This window comes from Hemicordylus capensis, chromosome 3 (assembly GCF_027244095.1).
Source record: "Hemicordylus capensis ecotype Gifberg chromosome 3, rHemCap1.1.pri, whole genome shotgun sequence".
NCBI classification, from domain to species: Eukaryota; Metazoa; Chordata; class Lepidosauria; order Squamata; family Cordylidae; genus Hemicordylus; species Hemicordylus capensis.
The window spans coordinates 7,543,530-7,562,023 of NC_069659.1; the positions used below are offsets into that span (position 1 = coordinate 7,543,530).

The following is an 18,494-nucleotide window of genomic DNA, read 5'->3' on the forward strand; positions in this document are numbered from 1 at the left end:
CTGCAGGGTAATACATGTTGAGTTCTAAATCATAAGAGTGAGTTCTAAAGCATAAGACATGAGGTAAGGTTAAAAAAATACTGTCCTTTAAAAGTTATCATCTCGATTATCTCTTTATCTCTGCTTTTTACTGTTGAATTTCTCCAACACAATAGCAACAAAATGATACAGCAAAAAAGTGATCAATAAAGTCAAGTAACTTTGACTTCAAACTAAACTATTGCTAGACCGACTCATCTTAAAAGGACACCTGAACTACTGTGGGAGAGGGAGGGACTGTGCAGTATACGAGTTCTGATTCTCTTTTCTTTCCACTTCATTATTTGGCTTCTACAGCCTTGGCTTGGTGCAGCAACATCACCAAGTCTCAGTTAAGAGAGTCTCCCCGCCCCCATTACTCTCAAATGATTCACAGCCTAATTTAAGTCCAGCTTTCTACCCAGTTTACCTTGGTGTCTTTTCTGAGACCAATATATACTTTTCTCTCTCTGGAAGAATGGAGTGGGAAGACCTGGAATGACCCGAAAGCAATGCTGCCGGCTTATGCAGTAGCTCCCGATGCCCTTCTCTGCTGACCGGGAGTTTTTGGCCCCGTGAACCAATTGATGGCTCTCAGACTCTCTCTGGGTAGCAGATGGGGTTGTTCCCGCTCGAGGGAGGGAGCGGCCGGCAACGCGGCTTGCAATGCATTGCCGCCATTCACTGTACTAACAGCGGCGACAGAAGTCGGCAACGCATTGCAAGCCGCGGCACGGCCCCTCAGCTTGCAATGCATTGCCACCATTTACTGTAACTAACAGCAAGGGAGTTAGGGGAGGCGGCGGCGCCGCGACTTGCATACCTTGCCAGCAAGCCGCCATCACTGGGGAGGAAAGGACAGGCAGGGACGCCGAGGGCAGCTACACACCAGGGAGGAGTTCAACAATCAACGCCACCCTCTGCTTCACGATTCGGTCTCGCACTCACACCCGCCGCCCTGCCACCTCCGAGACACCCCCCCCCCCAAGACCCGACGAAGCCAACTGAACTCCAGCAGCCCCAACCAGCCCCCCCCAACATTATCTGACCTCAACCTCCCCCCCCCTCTTGAAAAAACAACTCACACACACACCTTGGTCTGGCGCAGCGGCACACACGTGACTGAAGCGGGCAGCAACAACCCGCGAGCCAGCGCGCAACCGAGGACCCTCCTCCTCCTCCTCCTCCTCAGTCAGCGCGAGACGAGACAAGAGCCAGACCGAGCAGCCCGGCGGGAGGGCGCCACGTGCGCGCCAGAGCGACCGACCCCTCAGGACGCCTTTAATGCCGCCCCCCCCCCCAGCCAATTCATCCTCACGCCACAGCCCACACAGACAACTTACCCGCCCGCCGAGTGACCAGCGGCCGCCGGGGCCGGGCTTCAATTCAACGGCAGCCCAGCTGCTCGGCAGCAGCCTCAACCTGAGCACAGCCGTCCCGGCTCCCGCAGCCGCTCGCTCCCTCCGCCCCGCCCCTCACCCCTCGCATCCATTACCCTCCCTGAGGGCTGAGGCCAGGGCTGGCAGGGCAGAGCCCGGCGGCTGGCAGCCGCGGAGCGCGAGTGCGACCGACGAGGAGTCGCCTCGCCGCCGGGAGTGCTTTGCCTGTCTCTCCGCTGCTCGCTCGGTCGTGGCAAGTCACCGCGGGTGGGGGTGGGGGTGGTAGTGCCGCCTGGCACGCAGGCGCTGCCTGAGGGAGGGCTTCGGCGCACTGCCCCAAGCCAACCCACTCTCACCAAATTCAGTGAAAAGTTGTTGTTTTTAATTAATTTGACTTTTTAATAATCGCTGAAGGCTGAAATGTAAAATTAAACACATTGAAAACACCACATTTTATGGGCTGTTTGTGTTGTGTCCACCACAAGATGGTTGGAGGAGGACTAGGCCAGGGAAGCCTTCAACCATGAAGGCTTCCCCATTCCACCACGATTCCTAACCTACCTTGCAGGGTGGTTGTGAGGATAGAAATAATAACCTTCTACACCTCTCTGGGCTCCTTCGGCTTCAAAGGCCATTGTAGCAGGGGATGATGGGAGCCTCCCCATCTGCAGATGGACTCCAACTCCCATCATCCCTGACACTTGTCCCATGCGGCAGTAGATGATGAGAGTTGTAGTCCAATTCCTGCATCAGGACCAAAGTTCTGCAGATCGGGAGCTCTCCATTTGCTGCTGGACTCTGACTCCCATCATCCTTGATGCTTGTCCCCTGTGGCTGTGGATGATAGGAGTTGTAGTTCAGCATCTGCAGTCTTTCAGTTGGTTCTGCAGCCTTGGGGTTGAACACTCCAATTTGCAGCAAGACTATCCAACTTTGGCCCTACTACAGGTGCTGGACTACAACTTCCATCATCCCCAGCTAACTATAAGGACAGGGGGAGGAAGCCAACCAGAAAATAAATTTATTCCTCACAGGCCCCTCTGTACCATTTATTGGCACCATAAAGTGTTCACAAGTATATCTGTGCATGTATTTCTATACTGTGCATGTATAATCCTTCTAGAGGCAAGGCTTTTCTCCTCTTGCATTAAAAAGAGAGAGAGAGAGAGTTCTAGCAGTCCCACCCCCACCCCTTTCTTACTGAATATTGGAAGAAAAAATTTAAACTATTTTAAACCAATAGTTTCCATCTCCCAATTAGACCATCAAATCCATATTCGAGAAAGGATGCGTGATCCGAGACAAGAATCCAACCAAGCTGACTTTTGGGAATTTTACTGAGAAGCGTGAGAAAGCATTTGACAGAAAGCAAGCCTGGAAGCGGTTTCTAGCCCCTAACCTAACAGAAAACCACCCTAAAGGACGAGGGAAAGGTGGACTGGAAGTGTGTGCAGAGGGAGAGTAGGGGATTCTGTCCAAACCGATGCAGAAAGCCCCACGGCTGGCCAAGCCAGAGGTTGCTTCTGAGTTCCCACCGTGCAGATGCTGGGGTGCGATGCAGTTGGGGTGCAAAGATAGTAGAGATGCTAGATTCATAGCAATGTGCATTGGAGTGGTGGAAGAGATACTCAGCCATGGGTCCATACCCTCTGATTTTTGTGATGTCCCTCAGGGGCAGGATCTTCTCCCCTCTCTCAGGGTGTCACCTGTGCCAACCTGGATGCCCAATTCAGGGGTGCCGGTCATGTGAAGTTGTCATTCCAACCGTCCACCAATTCCAAGACGTCTGGAATAATTTTAATATTCTATATACCCAACTTCCTACTATTCGGCAAGAGTTGATAACCATTGTGAATTTGCAGGATATGTTATGGGGAAAGCCCCCTTGTCAAGAGGGTGGTCCATTATGGTTCCCCACATTCTAAACATTCCCACCCTTACAGAAAATCGGTGGGAGGGGGATCCTCCAGCAGTTCCCCCTCCCCCTGTCTCATAAAGGCCGTTTTAGCCCATTTGGGGGTTGTTCCAGCCCTTTCTCCATGAGTGGCAGCCCTTTTGGAGGGCACCACGTATTCAACCTGGCCAATTGTGTCACCTGAGTCATGACTTGGCCACTCAAAATGGCCAGGGCACATGTGCCACTGCCACATCAGAAAGGGCCAGAACTGTCCCCAAATGGCCTGTCCCCAACTGTCCCCAAATGGCCTGAAATACTCTGGTGGTCTACTTGAACCATCCTTTTTGTCCTGTTGCAGTGGCAGTTTTCACCAATTGGTCACTAGATGGCAGCACAGGCTTTCATCAGCAAGGTATCAGACTATAGCCAATGGCTGCACCTTCACTTAATCGTAGTTTGTCAGGCTGCAGTCTTCACCATGGCAAAGTCCCCAAATGAATCAGTTTGTCAGGTCAGGGCCTTTATCTCCGCACCTTCACCAAATCTATTGACTTGTCAGGTTGCAGTGTCTTCAGCCACACCTTCACCAAATAGTTTGTGGAGGTTCCTCAGACCAATAGTATGCTGGCCAACCACACAATCATGGGTAGGTCTGTCTGACCCCACCCGAAATGCTATGGTTGCACTAGCACCAAATAAGCATGCCTGATTGGACGGTCATTCACCACTCTGTCCTAGCTGAACGCTCAGCCATGGTGAGACCCGTCCGCCTGTGCTGTCAGGTTGCTGTCAACACTGCACCGGAGTGGGCAGCCACAGAGCCTGCTGCAGTGGGGGAAGGATCCTTAAACTACTCCGTGGAGTGATTCATTCACTGGATAAGGACATAAGAACAACCCTGCAGGATTCGGCCCAAGGCCCATCTAGTGCAGCATCCTGTTTCACACAGTGGCCCACCAGAATGTGTGAGGAGACAGAGAGAGATCGGACTCTTTGAGATGCAATGTTCCAGGCAGCTCAGGAGGGAAGAAAAGGGCTGAGGGGAGAGGGAGACTTTGGGAGGAAATGTCCAAGTTATTATGTGGCAGAGTCAGTGAATTGGCCAGATTGGCTGAGCAATCATGGGCTTACCAATCCTGGGCTTACCCAGGGTGCTGCAAGTTCTAATAAATGATGATGATGATAAAATTTATTGTTCTCTGGGCAGGGCACAATAGAGGATTTAAACATACAATAAAAACACCTAACACATTAAATCCGAAGTTGTAGAGATGGGCAGGGCTTCTTGAGCGGAGACAGTGCCCTGGGGAAAAGGGATCAGGACAGGGTGCCCCAATCCGCTCTCCTGACTTCTCACTACCAGGTCCAGAACAGTTATGCCCTTGGTTCATTTTGAGGCTTCATTATCACCACCGTGCCAGTCTCTCCTGTTTCACCACCATGTGCTCAGATGGGGGTTGCGGGGTGTGTGTGTGTGTGAGCCCAGCAGGCTTCCCCTATTGCGACGGCTGCAGCTTGTGGGCCTGACAAGACATTCCCTCGTGCCCACACAGTTTGAGTCTCAAGTGTCCAAGTCCGTGATATTACAGTCTTGAGATGCTCAAGACTCACACAGCGCAGGAGTGTCTCACCAGTTCTCAGGTCCAGACAAAGCCCACCAGCTGCCGCCACCACAGGGGAGGCCCGCATAGCTCTCCCCACCCCCTTCTGTAGGAATGCAGATGTGGACATGCACTTGTATCCTGGTCATCCCACTGTATGGCTCATGGGATGCAGTAGGTCAATGGCTTCACCTCTATGCCACCATTTTACCCCTGGCTCCTGTTGGTGGATCTCGGGGAACAAGTAATAAACAAAGTAGATCCTTCAAACTGTTAACCAACGGGTTACTATCTACTTGGCAGACGATAGCCAATTTTGTACGTACCAAGGAGGAGAAAACTTTAGAGTTCAAAGAAGCTTTATTGAATTCTGCAGAGTTAACAAAGTGGCCGTCTAGGGGATAGTTCCCAAAGACATGACGGAACCAAGATGGTGTCCGTCCAAAGCTTTTATACAACCATTGATACATCTGAATACATCATCATTCACAACAAGCCAGGCAGGTAGTCCGGCAGTACAACTCCATCTTAGGCCAACAGGCTTACAATACTACCATTGTTAAAGGAGTGCTTATGCAGCCTCTAGGAGGCAGTTCAGATACCAGCATCATCACCTCTCCTGACCAGTAGGCCAAAACAAAGCAAGGCATAGAGAATACATATTATGTTGCAAGTTACAAGGTCTGCTTAGTATAAGAACCAAAGCATACTAATCAGATTCTTTCCCACTGACATACATTCAGGAATACAAGACGGAGGAGACTCTTGCTCTCTTCAGCTACCATCAAAATGGTGTAGCAAGAGCTCAGTTCTCCATTAACTATATACCCTAGGATCAATACATATAGATCAATATGAAATGCTTAGATTCACAGGTAACATTCCCCCCCTCTTGAGGCCCCAAAGGGCAACTACATGCTCCTTTTTCAAGCCTCACTATCACACTCATGAAGATATTGAGCTACCTCAGGCTTTGGCTTTGGTATGCACCTTGTATTATCCATAGACATCATTATGGAAATCAAACTACTACAGCATACAGTAACAAGAATGAACAACACAACTCCACCAATTACATATCCAGGAATCTTTACCATACCAAGTCTATCTCCTCCTGAGATAACCTTCTTTGGCAATTTAGGTAGATCTTCCCTACATGGGTGTCCTGGGTGTTTATCTAAGAATCTGAACCTGGAGAGTCTGATTTCAGGACCCATACTAACCATGGGTTAACTCTTTTATCCAAACCACATAATAGTTTGGATAAAAGAGGGGCTTTGGTTTTGGTTCTGTTTATAACAGATAAAACCCTGTGGTGGTTCTCTGAATCTTCCTGATAACATTTTCCAATACACCGCATAAGGCAAGTATCAAAACTATCATAAACACCGAAACCATCACACATTTTCTCAATCATAATCAGTCCCAAAATTGTCAAGAATGCATACACAACATCAATAGCATGTACAGCCACGTTCCGAGCCAATTCCATTTCACCAGAAGTACCTGCCACACTCCTTTCTGGGTCTGACATTCCAATTCCAGGAATGATTGTGCAGAGAGCTTTGTGGAGCCAAGGGCTTCCGGTGATTCATGGATTATTAGCTCATGGAAAGTAATGGCAATGATAGTATCATTTTGGAATCAGGTATACTTAACAGTCACATCAGATAACAAGTATAGGTGCTCAGGAAATTAACAGATAAAACTTTAGATAGCCAGTTTTCTCACATCTAGAACAGGCCTAGGATGTCTCAAATAATGTCTGTAGAGCACAAAAGAACCTTCAAGTTGGAGAAAGGTGCAGACTTACAGGTAGATGCCTTGGGTAGGACAGTAAGATGGGCACAGGATGTAGGCATCTTCTGATCTCCCCCACAGTACCCACCAGTCAGAGTTCTGCAATAATAGCAGCACATAGTCACCACAAGGAAGTGGAGCAAATCAAAGGAAGTGGAGCAAATCAACAAATCAACTCCCACCCCCCTTAGTAGCTTCTTGAGGTAGCAAATAATCCAGGGGCAGATAGATATTTGGCTAGCCTGTTAGCCATCAGGCACTCCTCAGGTATTTGGCATTAAATCTTCACCCACAGCACTCTGGGATGCAGGAGGAGCAGGAACAGAAAACTTGCATCAGGGCCTCTTCCTCGAACACAGGACAGGGCCGCCAATGGACGTTCCATCACCATTGGCCTAGCCTGGAAACGCAAACAGGGACCCCCCTCAGGCAACTGCTGCTGACGGCGGGCATTCTAGCCTGCTCCAGGTCAGAGTTGTCCTCTGGGGACTTCCTTGACAATTGGATGGATGAATCTAGGACCAGGTACTCCTTCCCTCACACTTGACCACTGTTTCGGGTCACATACTGTACAGATCTGGAGAGGACTAGTCCTTCTTGGAAAGATAGTTTAAGACACAAGATAGGCAAGTGAGTTACCAACAATTTCCTCCCCCGGGTAGGGACAGCGTCCTGGGATCAGGTCCCTGCCAACACAAGTGGGTACCATTCCCAAAGGAGAAAGGTTATAAAACTTTCAAGGCAAATAACAGAATGAATAAAACCTGAGGCCATTGTCAACTTGGTCCTTTGGCATCGTTTCCCAATCATGTTTTGTGTGTCTTGCCTGTTTGCCCTGGCTCCTCTCCCCGTCAGAGTCCAAAACAGAGGATGATGTCCTCCTTTGGCTTTAATTCAAGCAATAATGATAGCTGCAAATGTTCACAAGAAAAAGGTGCCCACGTTTTCACCCTCCCTTGTGGATTTGTGGATTTGAGGAGACACTAAAGCAGGCCCAACAGGTCAAACATAGTCTTCACTCAAGAGGCTGCAACATAAATTCCAGCGCTTGAATTCCACATAGGCTGAGTGTGACCGCTGACAAAGTCTGGTTTCCATGTAGCCTCATGACAACCCTTTCCAAGCACAGGAATCAAAGATGCTTGGAAACAGGAGTAGAAGGAGCAGTGGTTTTAGCTGCAGCATGTGCCATCCAATTTCCCAATTGTCACTGGGTCATTTCCCTCTGGTGACCTCTGCTATGGATGACTGCAACCTCTTCTACTAGTGCAACAGCAGTCTAGAATTCTGATATCTGTGTCCCATACTTTACTTCCTTGTTTCCCACTGTTAAAAATCTTCTTTCTTTCCAAGTGGCCCCATGTGTGTGTAAAAATTACCTTGAAGGCGATGAGCTCTGCAAACTGTGCTGAGATACCTGGAGAAAGAGATTTCACCACCAGAACTTCATGGTCAGGAAGTCGGCTGGCATAGGTGCAGTCCACAGCTTGCAAGCAATCATGTTCTTGGTCTTCTGTAGGCTCAATCGGAAGTAAAGTAGCTGGATTAAGAATAAAATAATGGCCATGGTAACCCCAGGGGTTCCCCACCAAAGTCACATGATATTTGGTCATGCGTGAGGGAGTCAGCTATCTACTGCCCCTCTAATTGCCCACACAAAAAGATTAATCCCCTTTAGCTAGGAAGTTTCTCAGGTGAATTGCAAACTGGTACTTAGGAACTCCCTGCCACTTGCAGGAGTGATAAAACCAAAATTTCTCATTTCTTCAAATCTTCTGTCTGGGTTCGGGAATTTGAAGGTTCAACTACCATGAAGGCAAAGGCAGGGCTGGTGGTAAGACAAATTTAAAACTTAAGCCTTAGACCATTTGACAATACTCTTAGTTTACATCAAGATCAGTTAGCAGAAGTATTGCACAGATATTGCAGAAATATAAAACAATAACTCCATTTGACTATTTGACTTAAAATCCCCTTTTCTTCTCACCCACAATAACAAACTGCTGTTCAGGGAACTTCCCTCCTCAGGTGGGCAGAGTTATCATCATTTACCAGGAACCTACTGTAGTTGGAAGAAAACAGGCGAGGGGAGAATTTCCGGTTTGGGCTCCCTGAATTCGACAAACTCCATGTTGGAGACACTTTCCCATATACAGTGTATACAGAAACTTAAACAAAATTAGAGGAACCTAAGCCCCCCCCCCCGCCCGGCTTTCTCTTTTGCCAAGGAGATATGCCTGCTTGGTGTATCTATACACTTACACAAAGCTTTCCCACAGTCTCTCTTTTGCTCAAGAAAGTATCACAGGCTTGTGGTTCCACAAAAGTCAGCACTACAGTGTAAAATCACATTTAGCAATAGCAATAGCACTTACATTTATATACCGCTTTATAGCTGGAGCTCTCTAAGCGGTTTACAATGATTTAGCATATTGCCCCCAACATTCTGGGTACATTTGGCAAAAAACAATTGTATCTGAATGACAGAAACAACACAATCAATGTGATATCGGGAGGACCTGCAAAGAAGGAAAACCTCAGCATCCCAGTTGGCCAGCTGGGACCTCTGAAAGTTCCCTCTGCCACTCAGGCCACAACCAATTTCTCGATTGATACGGTAACCGAATTCTGATATTCAGTAATCAGAGCAAGTTCTACATATTCAAAAACACAACAAAAGTCTCATCTGCACAGAGATGGTGAGGGTCTTGGCCCCAGCTCACTGCACTTTAACAAAATGAGGGATCCTGCACAGGACTAAACGGGAATAAAGTTTTCAGGAACAAAATCTTCACTGGAGCTTATCTGGGCTCCTGCTCAGAACACACACACACACAACACCCCGGAATTAACACAAGGCACTAATACACACAGTCACAATACATTCTCTTGTGAACAAAACAATGCTGTGGTTTTAACATGTTTAAGGCTTACAGAACAGAAAACATCCATTTTCAAGTAGCCTGTAAATCTACGCCTTTTGTTCTTCAGAATCACAGAGGATTTTATAACACCTAAACATATTTAGGGCACACAATCATTTAGCCATAAAACTCAGTTAGCAAAGTAACTCAAACAGGGCAAAAGTTATTACAGTCTTTCACAAAACAGTCTGTAATTCAGCTTACCTTATCTCTTTTAATTTACAAGTGCCATTAAACCTTTTTATCATTTCCCAACCAAACTCGTTAAGACATTGCACATTCCTTTCTTCCACCATTCCCCCCTTCTTTTTCTCCTCTTCTCCCCAAGTGCAAGCAGTTGAAGGAAGGAAGAAGGGAAAAGAAAAAAAAGGGAAACAAAGCAACCTTTGTTCCCAAGAGGGAGAAGCTACCAAAGAATGTCTGCAAGTTTTCTTAACGGTAAAGGTAGCAGCACAGGGGTGGAGGAGCCCTGATGTACTATGTTGCTTGGCAGCAGAGCTGAGCGAGCAGCTTGAGCCAGCAGACACAAAACTCAATCTCCTCCTGACCTGGAATTGGAGCTTGCAAAAGCGCCATGATTCCACCCCACTCTAGCAGCACAGGGGAGACAGTTGCAACGGGATAGAGTAGCAACAGGAGATATCAACAAGAGACACATTTCTTTCAGGCAGGATTCCATGAACCCTGCCTGCATGCATTTTAACAGTGCTCGAAAGCAGCTATTCAAGCAAAGGAGCGGCGAGCGCTTTCCCACTTGTCCCCCCCCACCCTTTCCTCTCTGTTGAGGCAGCAAGCAGCTGCTGAGCTTAGAAACAGAACACAGGCATCATGATTTTATCAAAATGCAATCATCCCTTCCTCTGAATCATAGTCCTCAGGGACTGAATCAGGGTATACCTTTGAGCATACTGATGCTCCACAAGTTTACCAGCTCTTGAGCAGAACAACAATTGCAAAATTGTTTGGTAATCATATGAGCCTTCTGAGGGCCACAGTACTACTCCTGACAGGGTGTAGTACTGCCATTGATCATGGCAATAGCTAGTCATTCTGCTCTTCCTGAGCTCAATTTTCCCCATGCTGATTCCAACCCTTAAGAATACTCTGCAATGGGGTGCAAGACGTCTCTTTGCACTTCGATACACAGGAACCCATTGCCCTCTCGTTCTGGTCCTACGGTGAAGAAACTCTCCTCATGAGCCTAGTGCCACAGCCTCTCTGCTGCCGGCCTTGCTACACGGCGTTCCCTACCGCGATGGACTCAGCCACAGGAGAACCGGTCAGCCGACCCTGGTGCCACTGGCAGTTTTTGACCAAATGGAGATGAGCACCCAACAAATTGCTTGCAACTCATGGGCCGGGTTCCCCTGGTACCGCACGGACTCCAGGGATGGCCGGCCAACTCTCCCCAAGCCTTGCCACCCGCGGACTACCCAGGAACCAACCAGTCACGTGCCAGGAATGTCTAGGAGGGACTTTATTTCTTACCTGTGTTCTCGGACCCGTGGAGCAGTATTCGAAAGGTGGAAAGTTTCTCCTCTATTGGCGTCGCTCTAAAGTGCTGGAGGGTGCCTCAAGCCGGCCTCCTCGAAAGCTGGACTCTGGACAAAGGGATGGCGGTGCGCGCTGCCCAGCTGTCGAGGGGACCCAGAGGGGCCACTCACAGGCCAAGTAGTGTGAGGCTGGGGAAGCCGCCTCGCTTGATCCCAGCAAACGAGCCCCCAGATGTTAACCAATGGGTTACTATCTACTTGGCAGACGATAGCCAATTTTGTACGTACCGAGGAGAAAACTTTAGAGTTCAAAGAAGCTTTATTGAATTCTGCAGAGTTAACAAAGTGGCCATCTAGGGGATAGTTCCCAAAGACATGATGGAACCAAGATGGTGTCCGTCCAAAGCTTTTATACAACAATTGATACATCTGAATACATCATCATTCACAACAAGCCAGGCAGGTAGTCCGGCAGTACAACTCCATATTAGGCCAACAGGCTTATGATACTACCATTGTTAAAAGGAGTGCTTATGCAGCCTCTAGGAGGCAGTTCAGATACCAGCATCATCACCTCTCCTGACCAGTAGGCCAAAACAAAGCAAGGCATAGAGAATACATATTATGTTGCAAATTACAAGGTCTGCTTAGTATAAGAACCAAAGCATGCTAAGCAGATTCTTTCCCACTGACATACATTCAGGAATACAAGATGGAGGGGACTCTTGTTCTCTTCAGCTACCATCAAAATGGTGTAGCAAGAGCTCAGTTCTCCATTAACTATATATCCTAGGATCAGTACATATAAATCAATATGATATGCTTAGATTCACAGGTAACAGAACCTGGCCATTCCTGGGGAAAGGGGCATGGCTATACCCATTCTACAGATAGAGGACTGAGGCTGGAGGAACACTAGATAGCCTTAAGTTCATGGCTGAGGAAGGATCAATGGCTGACAAGGGGCACAGCAAGGGACAGTGGGAGAGACCCCCCCCCCATGACAGCTGAACCCCCGGGGAACAAGAGAGCAGTGTGCACGGATATCTTTTCTTTTTTCCAAATCCCCCTGATTTCCCTACAGAAAAAGGAGGCCTTCATAGGGGCCTCCGCAGGGGCAGGAACCCATGCTTCCAACACTCTTTAGGTGTGGGCTTTCAGAATGCCTAGATGTACCACTGTTACAGACCCAACATTAGAACCCTGAGGGCAAGGGTCTAGGCCCTTGTGTTCCCCCAAAATAAAAATCTTCAAATAGATTTTAAATTCTGGATGCAGCAAGTGTGAACCTGTATCAGATCAGATTGACTCCAGGTAGGTTAAAAAAAAAAATTAAAAGCCATGAGATGCAATGTGGAACACACGAAGCTGGCTTGGAGTAAGGCATAGTCCATCTAGATCAGTACTGTCTACTCCAGGTCTGCACAACCAGATTTTATATATTAACACATTTATATACCACCCACTAGCAAAATCTCTAGGCAGTTTACAACAAAAAACCATACCAAAAATTTAACACATTTAAAACATATATAAAATTTGAAGTCAAATCAATCAATAACATTCAACTAAAATGCTTGGTTGAATAGATGTGCCTTCAGTTGTTTCCTAAAAGCTTTCAGGGATGTAGCAGCTCTAATCTCAGCAGGAAGTACGTTCCACCACCCTGGGGTTACTACAGAGAAGGTTCGCCAGCTCTGCGTTGCCACCGGCTTGCCTCTGAAATACCACCAGTCTGAGGTGGCTGAGTCTGAGGTGGCACCCTCAGACAGACCTCCCCTGATGACCTCAACAGGTTCACACCTGATGGCAATAAGTTTTTGGAGAGATCCTATGACCAATCAGCTAGCTTACCTGCACGCCATCTCTCTCTTAGTTTTGATGTTAATGCTGAGTCGAGGCAAAGTACCAATGTGCATAGCAGGCTTTCATATCCATTTTTCTGTTCAGGGAGGTGTTTGAGCAAAATCAGAAAACAAACCCTTATTTTGACTAAATTTGGCAATGATGGCTCCTGGTCCTTGCTCTCCGATTTCTAAGGGGATTTCCAAGAAAAACATAGGGAACTTATGAGAACAACAAACAACAAAATTCCCCTAGTGCTTATGCACCAAACCTTCCTCCTTCATGTCAGCTTGACCTTTGAGATGGCAGCTCGAGATTCTGCACATCACAAAACTGCAGAGAAAGATACATTCCTTCCCCAAGTGTGTACATCTGTTTTTCTTCAACATTTAAAAAATCATTGGCCAGAACAGACTGCTGTAACAACCATGAGATGTGCAGAGTTCACGACTTGGTCCAAAATGCAGGCCTGTTCACAACAAGGTATGAGTGGAACCACTGTAAAACAGTGCCTTCTACACCCATCACCCTCAGTACGGTCCAGAAGGAGACCATGGTCAATGATACTGAAAGCTCAGGCTCAGTTTGTTATCCCTCATCCAGCGCATTACTGCATCCAGGCAGTATTGTTCTCTCTAATTCTTTTCATCTGTGTGCAGAATGAGTTTTGTTCTGGGTGGCAGCATCAAGGCAGTGTGTGCGCACCTGCATTCAGAATGGGGCTTTCCTGATTCAATCTGAGTGGGACCTAAAACTAACTGAGCGGATGTCCAAAAATTTGTGAGTGCACACACATGCCTACTCCTTAGAGGGAATACTGACAGACAGGTGACTGGGGAAGTTATGCCATTTCCTGAGGAAGCTGACATGGAGAAACACCCTCTGAAATCTGCCAGAGAGGTATGAGCGGAACCACTGTAAATCAGTGCCTCCCACACCCATCTCCCTCAGATGGTCGAGAAGGATACCATGAGCGATGGTACTGAAAGCCACCGAGAGATCCAAAAGGACTAACAGAGTCACACTCTGTCAATTCTTAATTGGAGGTCATCCATCAGGCCAACCAAAACAGTCTCCACTCCATAAGTTGGGCTGTTTCAACAGTACAGTTTCAGATGTATATATGAAACTGCCAAACTCAGTCAGACCATTGGTCCAGACACCTCAGTATTGTCTACACTGACAGGCAGCAGCTCTCCAAGGTTTCTGTTGGGGAATTTCTCAACCCTGGAGATGCCTGAACGTGCCAGGAATTCAACCTGGAGCTTTCTGCATTAGTGGCAGGTGCTCTACCACTGAGCAATGGCCCTATCCTCAAAGAAAGCTGCCTTCTACTGAGTCAGACCATTGGTCCATCTAGCTCAGCATCTGGCCCCTTCAGAGCTTGCTATGCCCTGGCTTTGTTCTGGCCCTTTTGCATCTCCAGGATTGTAAGAAGCTCTGAATGAGAACAGGGAACCCCCCGTAACCCCCGGCCCAATTCATTATATTATGAAGGTAGGGAGAGAAACTTTGCATAGAAATCTCCTCTTGGACAGGGCAATTTAGGATATATCACCCATGGTCCACATTCCAGAGACCCACACAGAAGTGTATTCACAGTCAACAAAAAGAAAGCAAAGACTGTGAAACACTAATATTCATTAATTGAGCTAATTATGCAGATTTATACATAACACAGAAACAAAATACACACCTGCCAACACTGGTTCCCAAGACACTTCAGAAGCAATGAGGGAAAAATCAAATAATCAAAAGAAGATATCTTATTAGGTTTTATGTTTCACACAAATGAGGAAGATTCCTAGGCTTGCCTGAAGTTTCATATGTATGATTTATACAATGTATGAGTTTGCACATATGCAGTAAGGCATTGCTTCCTCCTGAAGCTCTTTCCACTTGAGGCATGGTTTCCATTATGCATAAGAAGGTTTTCATTCCAGCTGAAGATATTTCTACATGCAGAGCAATTTAAATGGTATTTCCCCAGTGTGGATTCTATGATGCCTAATAAGAGATTCACTCCTGTTAAAACTCTTTCCACACTCCAAGCATTCATATGGTTTCTCCCCAGTGTGGCTTCTATGGTGTACAGTAAGATCTCCATTGTGTCTGAATTTCTTCCCACAGTCAAAGCATTCATATGGTTTCTCACCAGTGTGGGTTCTATGATGTTGTTTAAGATGTCGACTCTGGCTGAACCTCCTTCCACACTCCAAGCATTCATATGGTTTCTCCCCAGTGTGGCTTCTATGGTGTAATGTAAGAAGTGCACTCTGGCTGAACCTCTTTCCACATTCCAAGCATTCATATGGTTTCTCCCCAGTGTGGCTTCTATGGTGTAATGTAAGATGTCCACTCTGGCTGAAGCACTTCCCACAGTCCAAACATTCATATGGTTTCTCCCCAGTGTGGGTTCTTTGGTGTACTGTAAGTTGTCCACTACTACTGAAACTCTTTCCACACTCCAGACATTTGTGTGGTTTCTCTCCAGTGTGGGTACTATGATGTCGTTTAAGATGTCCACTCTGGCTGAAGCGCTTCCCACAGTCAAAGCATTCATATGGTTTTTCCCCAGTGTGGGTTCTATGGTGTATATAAAGAGCTCGCTCAGTGCTGAAGCTCTTTGCACATTCCGGACATTCATGTGGTTTCTCCCCAGTGTGGGTTTTATGATGTAATGTAAGATGTCCACTCTGGCTGAACCTCTTTCCACACTCCGAGCATTCATATGGTTTCTCCCCAGTGTGGCTTCTATTGTGTAGTATAAGAAATCTACTCTGACTGAACCTCTTTCCACACTCCAAACATTCATATGGTTTCTCCCCAGTGTGGGTTCTATGGTGTAATGTAAGATGTCCACTGTTGCTGAATCTCTTTCCACACTCCAAGCATTCATATGGTTTCTCCCCAGTGTGGCTTCTATGGTGTAATGTAAGATCTCCACTGTTGCTGAATCTCTTTCCACACTCCAAGCATTCATATGGTTTTTCCCCAGTGTGGCTTCTATGGTGTAATGTAAGATGTCCACTGTGGCTGAATTTCTTCCCACAGTCAAAGCATTCATGTGGTTTCTCCCCAGTGTGAGTTCTATGGTGTACAGTAAGTTGTCCACTACTGCTGAAGCTTTTTCCACACTCGAGACATTTGTATGGTTTCTCTCCAGTGTGGGTTCTATGGTGTAATGTGAGATCTCCACTGTGGCTGAATCTCTTCCCACAGTCAAAGCATTCATATGGTTTCTCCCCAGTGTGGCTTCTATGGTGTAATATAAGAAGTCCACTCTGGCTGAACCTTTTTCCACACTCCAAGCATTCATATGGTTTCTCCCCAGTGTGGCTCCTATGGTGTAATGTAAGATGTCCACTCTGGCTGAACCTTTTTCCACACTCCGAGCATTCATATGGTTTCTCCCCAGTGTGGCTTCTATGGTGTACAGTAAGTTGTCCACTACTACTGAAACTCTTTCCACACTCCATACAATTGTGTGTTTTCTCTCCAGTGTGGGTTCTACGATGTCGTTTAAGATGTCCACTCTGGCTGAAGCTCTTCCCACAGTCAAAGCATTCATATGGTTTCTCCCCAGTGTGGGTTCTAAGGTGTATGTAAAGAGCTCGCTCCGTGCTGAAGCTCTTCGCACACTCCAAGCATTCATGTGATTTCTCCCCAGTGTGGGTTCTATGATGTTTTTTAAGATGTACACTCTGGCTAAAGCTCATTCCACACACAGAGCATTTATGTGTCTTCTCCCTAGTGCAGGTTCTATGGTGCAGAGTAAGAGCTCCACCCCCACTGAAGCCATTTCCACACTCCGAGCTCTCACACAGTTTCTTCTCTGTGTGCATTTCCCATTGAGGTTCAAAGCTTTGTTCCAGACACAAGCCTTTCCTATGAGAAGGGGACAGGCTTTTTTCTCTTTTTTCATTCATGACGTTTTGGATTTCTTCTGAGAAGCAGGTGGTACACTCCTGCTCTTCCATTCTGCTCCAGGTTTTAGTCTCTTCTGGTTTCTCTTTTTCCATCTGTCACCTCCTAGCAATCCTTTGCTGGATTTCCCACTCCATTTTCCATCTTCCAATTGTCACATGCTGCAGTGAAGAGAGAAAACTGGTCCGAGCCTAGAAGAGAAAAGGATATCTTCTTAGAAGAAATGGTGGAAATGCAAAGAATAAGCTGGCAGCCTCCCCCACCCGCCATATTTGATGGCTATGTGATTACAGCCATTTCTGGAGGTAGATGACCTTAAAACATGTATGGTAACGTGCTGGTAAGCTCTAGGCTTGACTGCTGTAATGCACTCTACATGGGGCTGCCTTTGTACATAGTCCAGAAAGAAACATTGAACTTTAAACCGTGAAGGGTTTTTTCCCACAGCCCAGAAGGTAATAGTCTGGGTTGTGGACTGAGCATGCTCTAAGCCAGGACCAATAAGAGAACTGAAGGCGTGGCTAGCCTAGAGTGTGGGAGGTGACCCAGACCCAGTTCTGGTACTGGCATGCTCCCATAGAAAAGAAAAAGATTTAGATGTAGCAAAGAGTAAGCAGATAGAAACAGAAAAGTACAAAAAGCCTACAAAGCTAAAATGCCCCAGAAGTCTCCTCCACCCAGGTAGAACATGCCACCCTGGGCACAAACGAACCAACGTATAAAAAGGGAAGCCAGCATCCAAAGTTGGGCCACATGACCTCCTCGGTTGTGAAAAAGAACCCTTCACGGTAAATCCAAGGTTTCTTTTTCCACAGCCTGAGGAGGTCATCCTCCAAATAGTCTGGAACATACCCAAGCTAATAATGGAAGATGGGTAGGATCAGAAAGGATGCAAGTCAGACCACTTGTTGAAGAACAGTGAGGCCTAAGGCCACCTGGGAAGAATGAAAGGAAGAAATCTTATAGTGTTTGATAAAAGGTGTGATAGAGGATCAGGTGGCCACCTTACAGATCTCAAGCAAGGGCGCACTAACCGCAAAAGCAGCTGAGGTGGCTGCACCTCAGGTTGAGTGCACAGTAATACACGAAGGCGGTGGAAGATTGAGAGACTCATAAGCCAAGGAAATACAAGCCTTTGTCCACGATGAGATCATGGCTTTGGAAACTTTGGCTCCCAGGGAAGACTGCTGGAAGGAGACAAAGAGTGAATCTGAGTGCCTAAACAGCCTAGTTCTATGTAAGTAGATGTGGAGGGCATGCCTCACATCCAGTGAGTGCCACAATTTTTCTCCGGGATGCATTGGAGAGGGGCAGAAGGAGGGAAGGACAATGACTTGCGACTGGTGAAAGATAGAATTGATCTTAGGGAGGAAGGTAGGGTCTAGGCTTCAGGACGACTGCATCAGATTGGAATACGCAGAATTCCTTCCACAGTACAGGGCTCCCACTCTGCGAGCAGAAATTATAGCCACCAAGGAGAGGACCTTGAGCGAGAGATGACGGAGATCGACCTCTGACAGAACCTCAAAGGGGGCTTTCGTAAGGGCATTGAGGACTTTGTTAAGGTTCCAGGTAAGGAATCTATGGATAGGAGGTGGAGCCAAGCTGGA

The 18,494-nt window shown here is 47.1% G+C and overlaps 1 protein-coding gene and 1 pseudogene across 11 annotated transcripts in view; both read right to left on the minus strand.

The window, feature by feature from the left end:
- Nucleotides 1-1,661, minus strand: part of LOC128349827 (zinc finger protein 208-like) — a 38,464-nt pseudogene extending 36,803 nt beyond the window's left edge.
- A 3,581-nt stretch (nt 1,662-5,242) lies between these two features.
- LOC128349825 (zinc finger protein 883-like) overlaps nt 5,243-18,494 on the minus strand; it is a 40,084-nt gene continuing 26,832 nt past the window's right edge. For 2 of the 11 annotated variants that reach the window (XM_053306880.1, XM_053306881.1), the window contains one exon: nt 5,243-17,075. In XM_053306880.1, coding sequence (XP_053162855.1) covers nt 14,913-16,979 — 2,067 coding nt within the window. In that variant the 5' untranslated portion in view covers nt 16,980-17,075 and the 3' untranslated portion in view covers nt 5,243-14,912. The remainder of the gene's footprint in view (nt 17,076-18,494) is intronic. The other 9 variants (XR_008319015.1, XR_008319022.1, XR_008319023.1 and 6 more) reach the window with 9 other exon arrangements.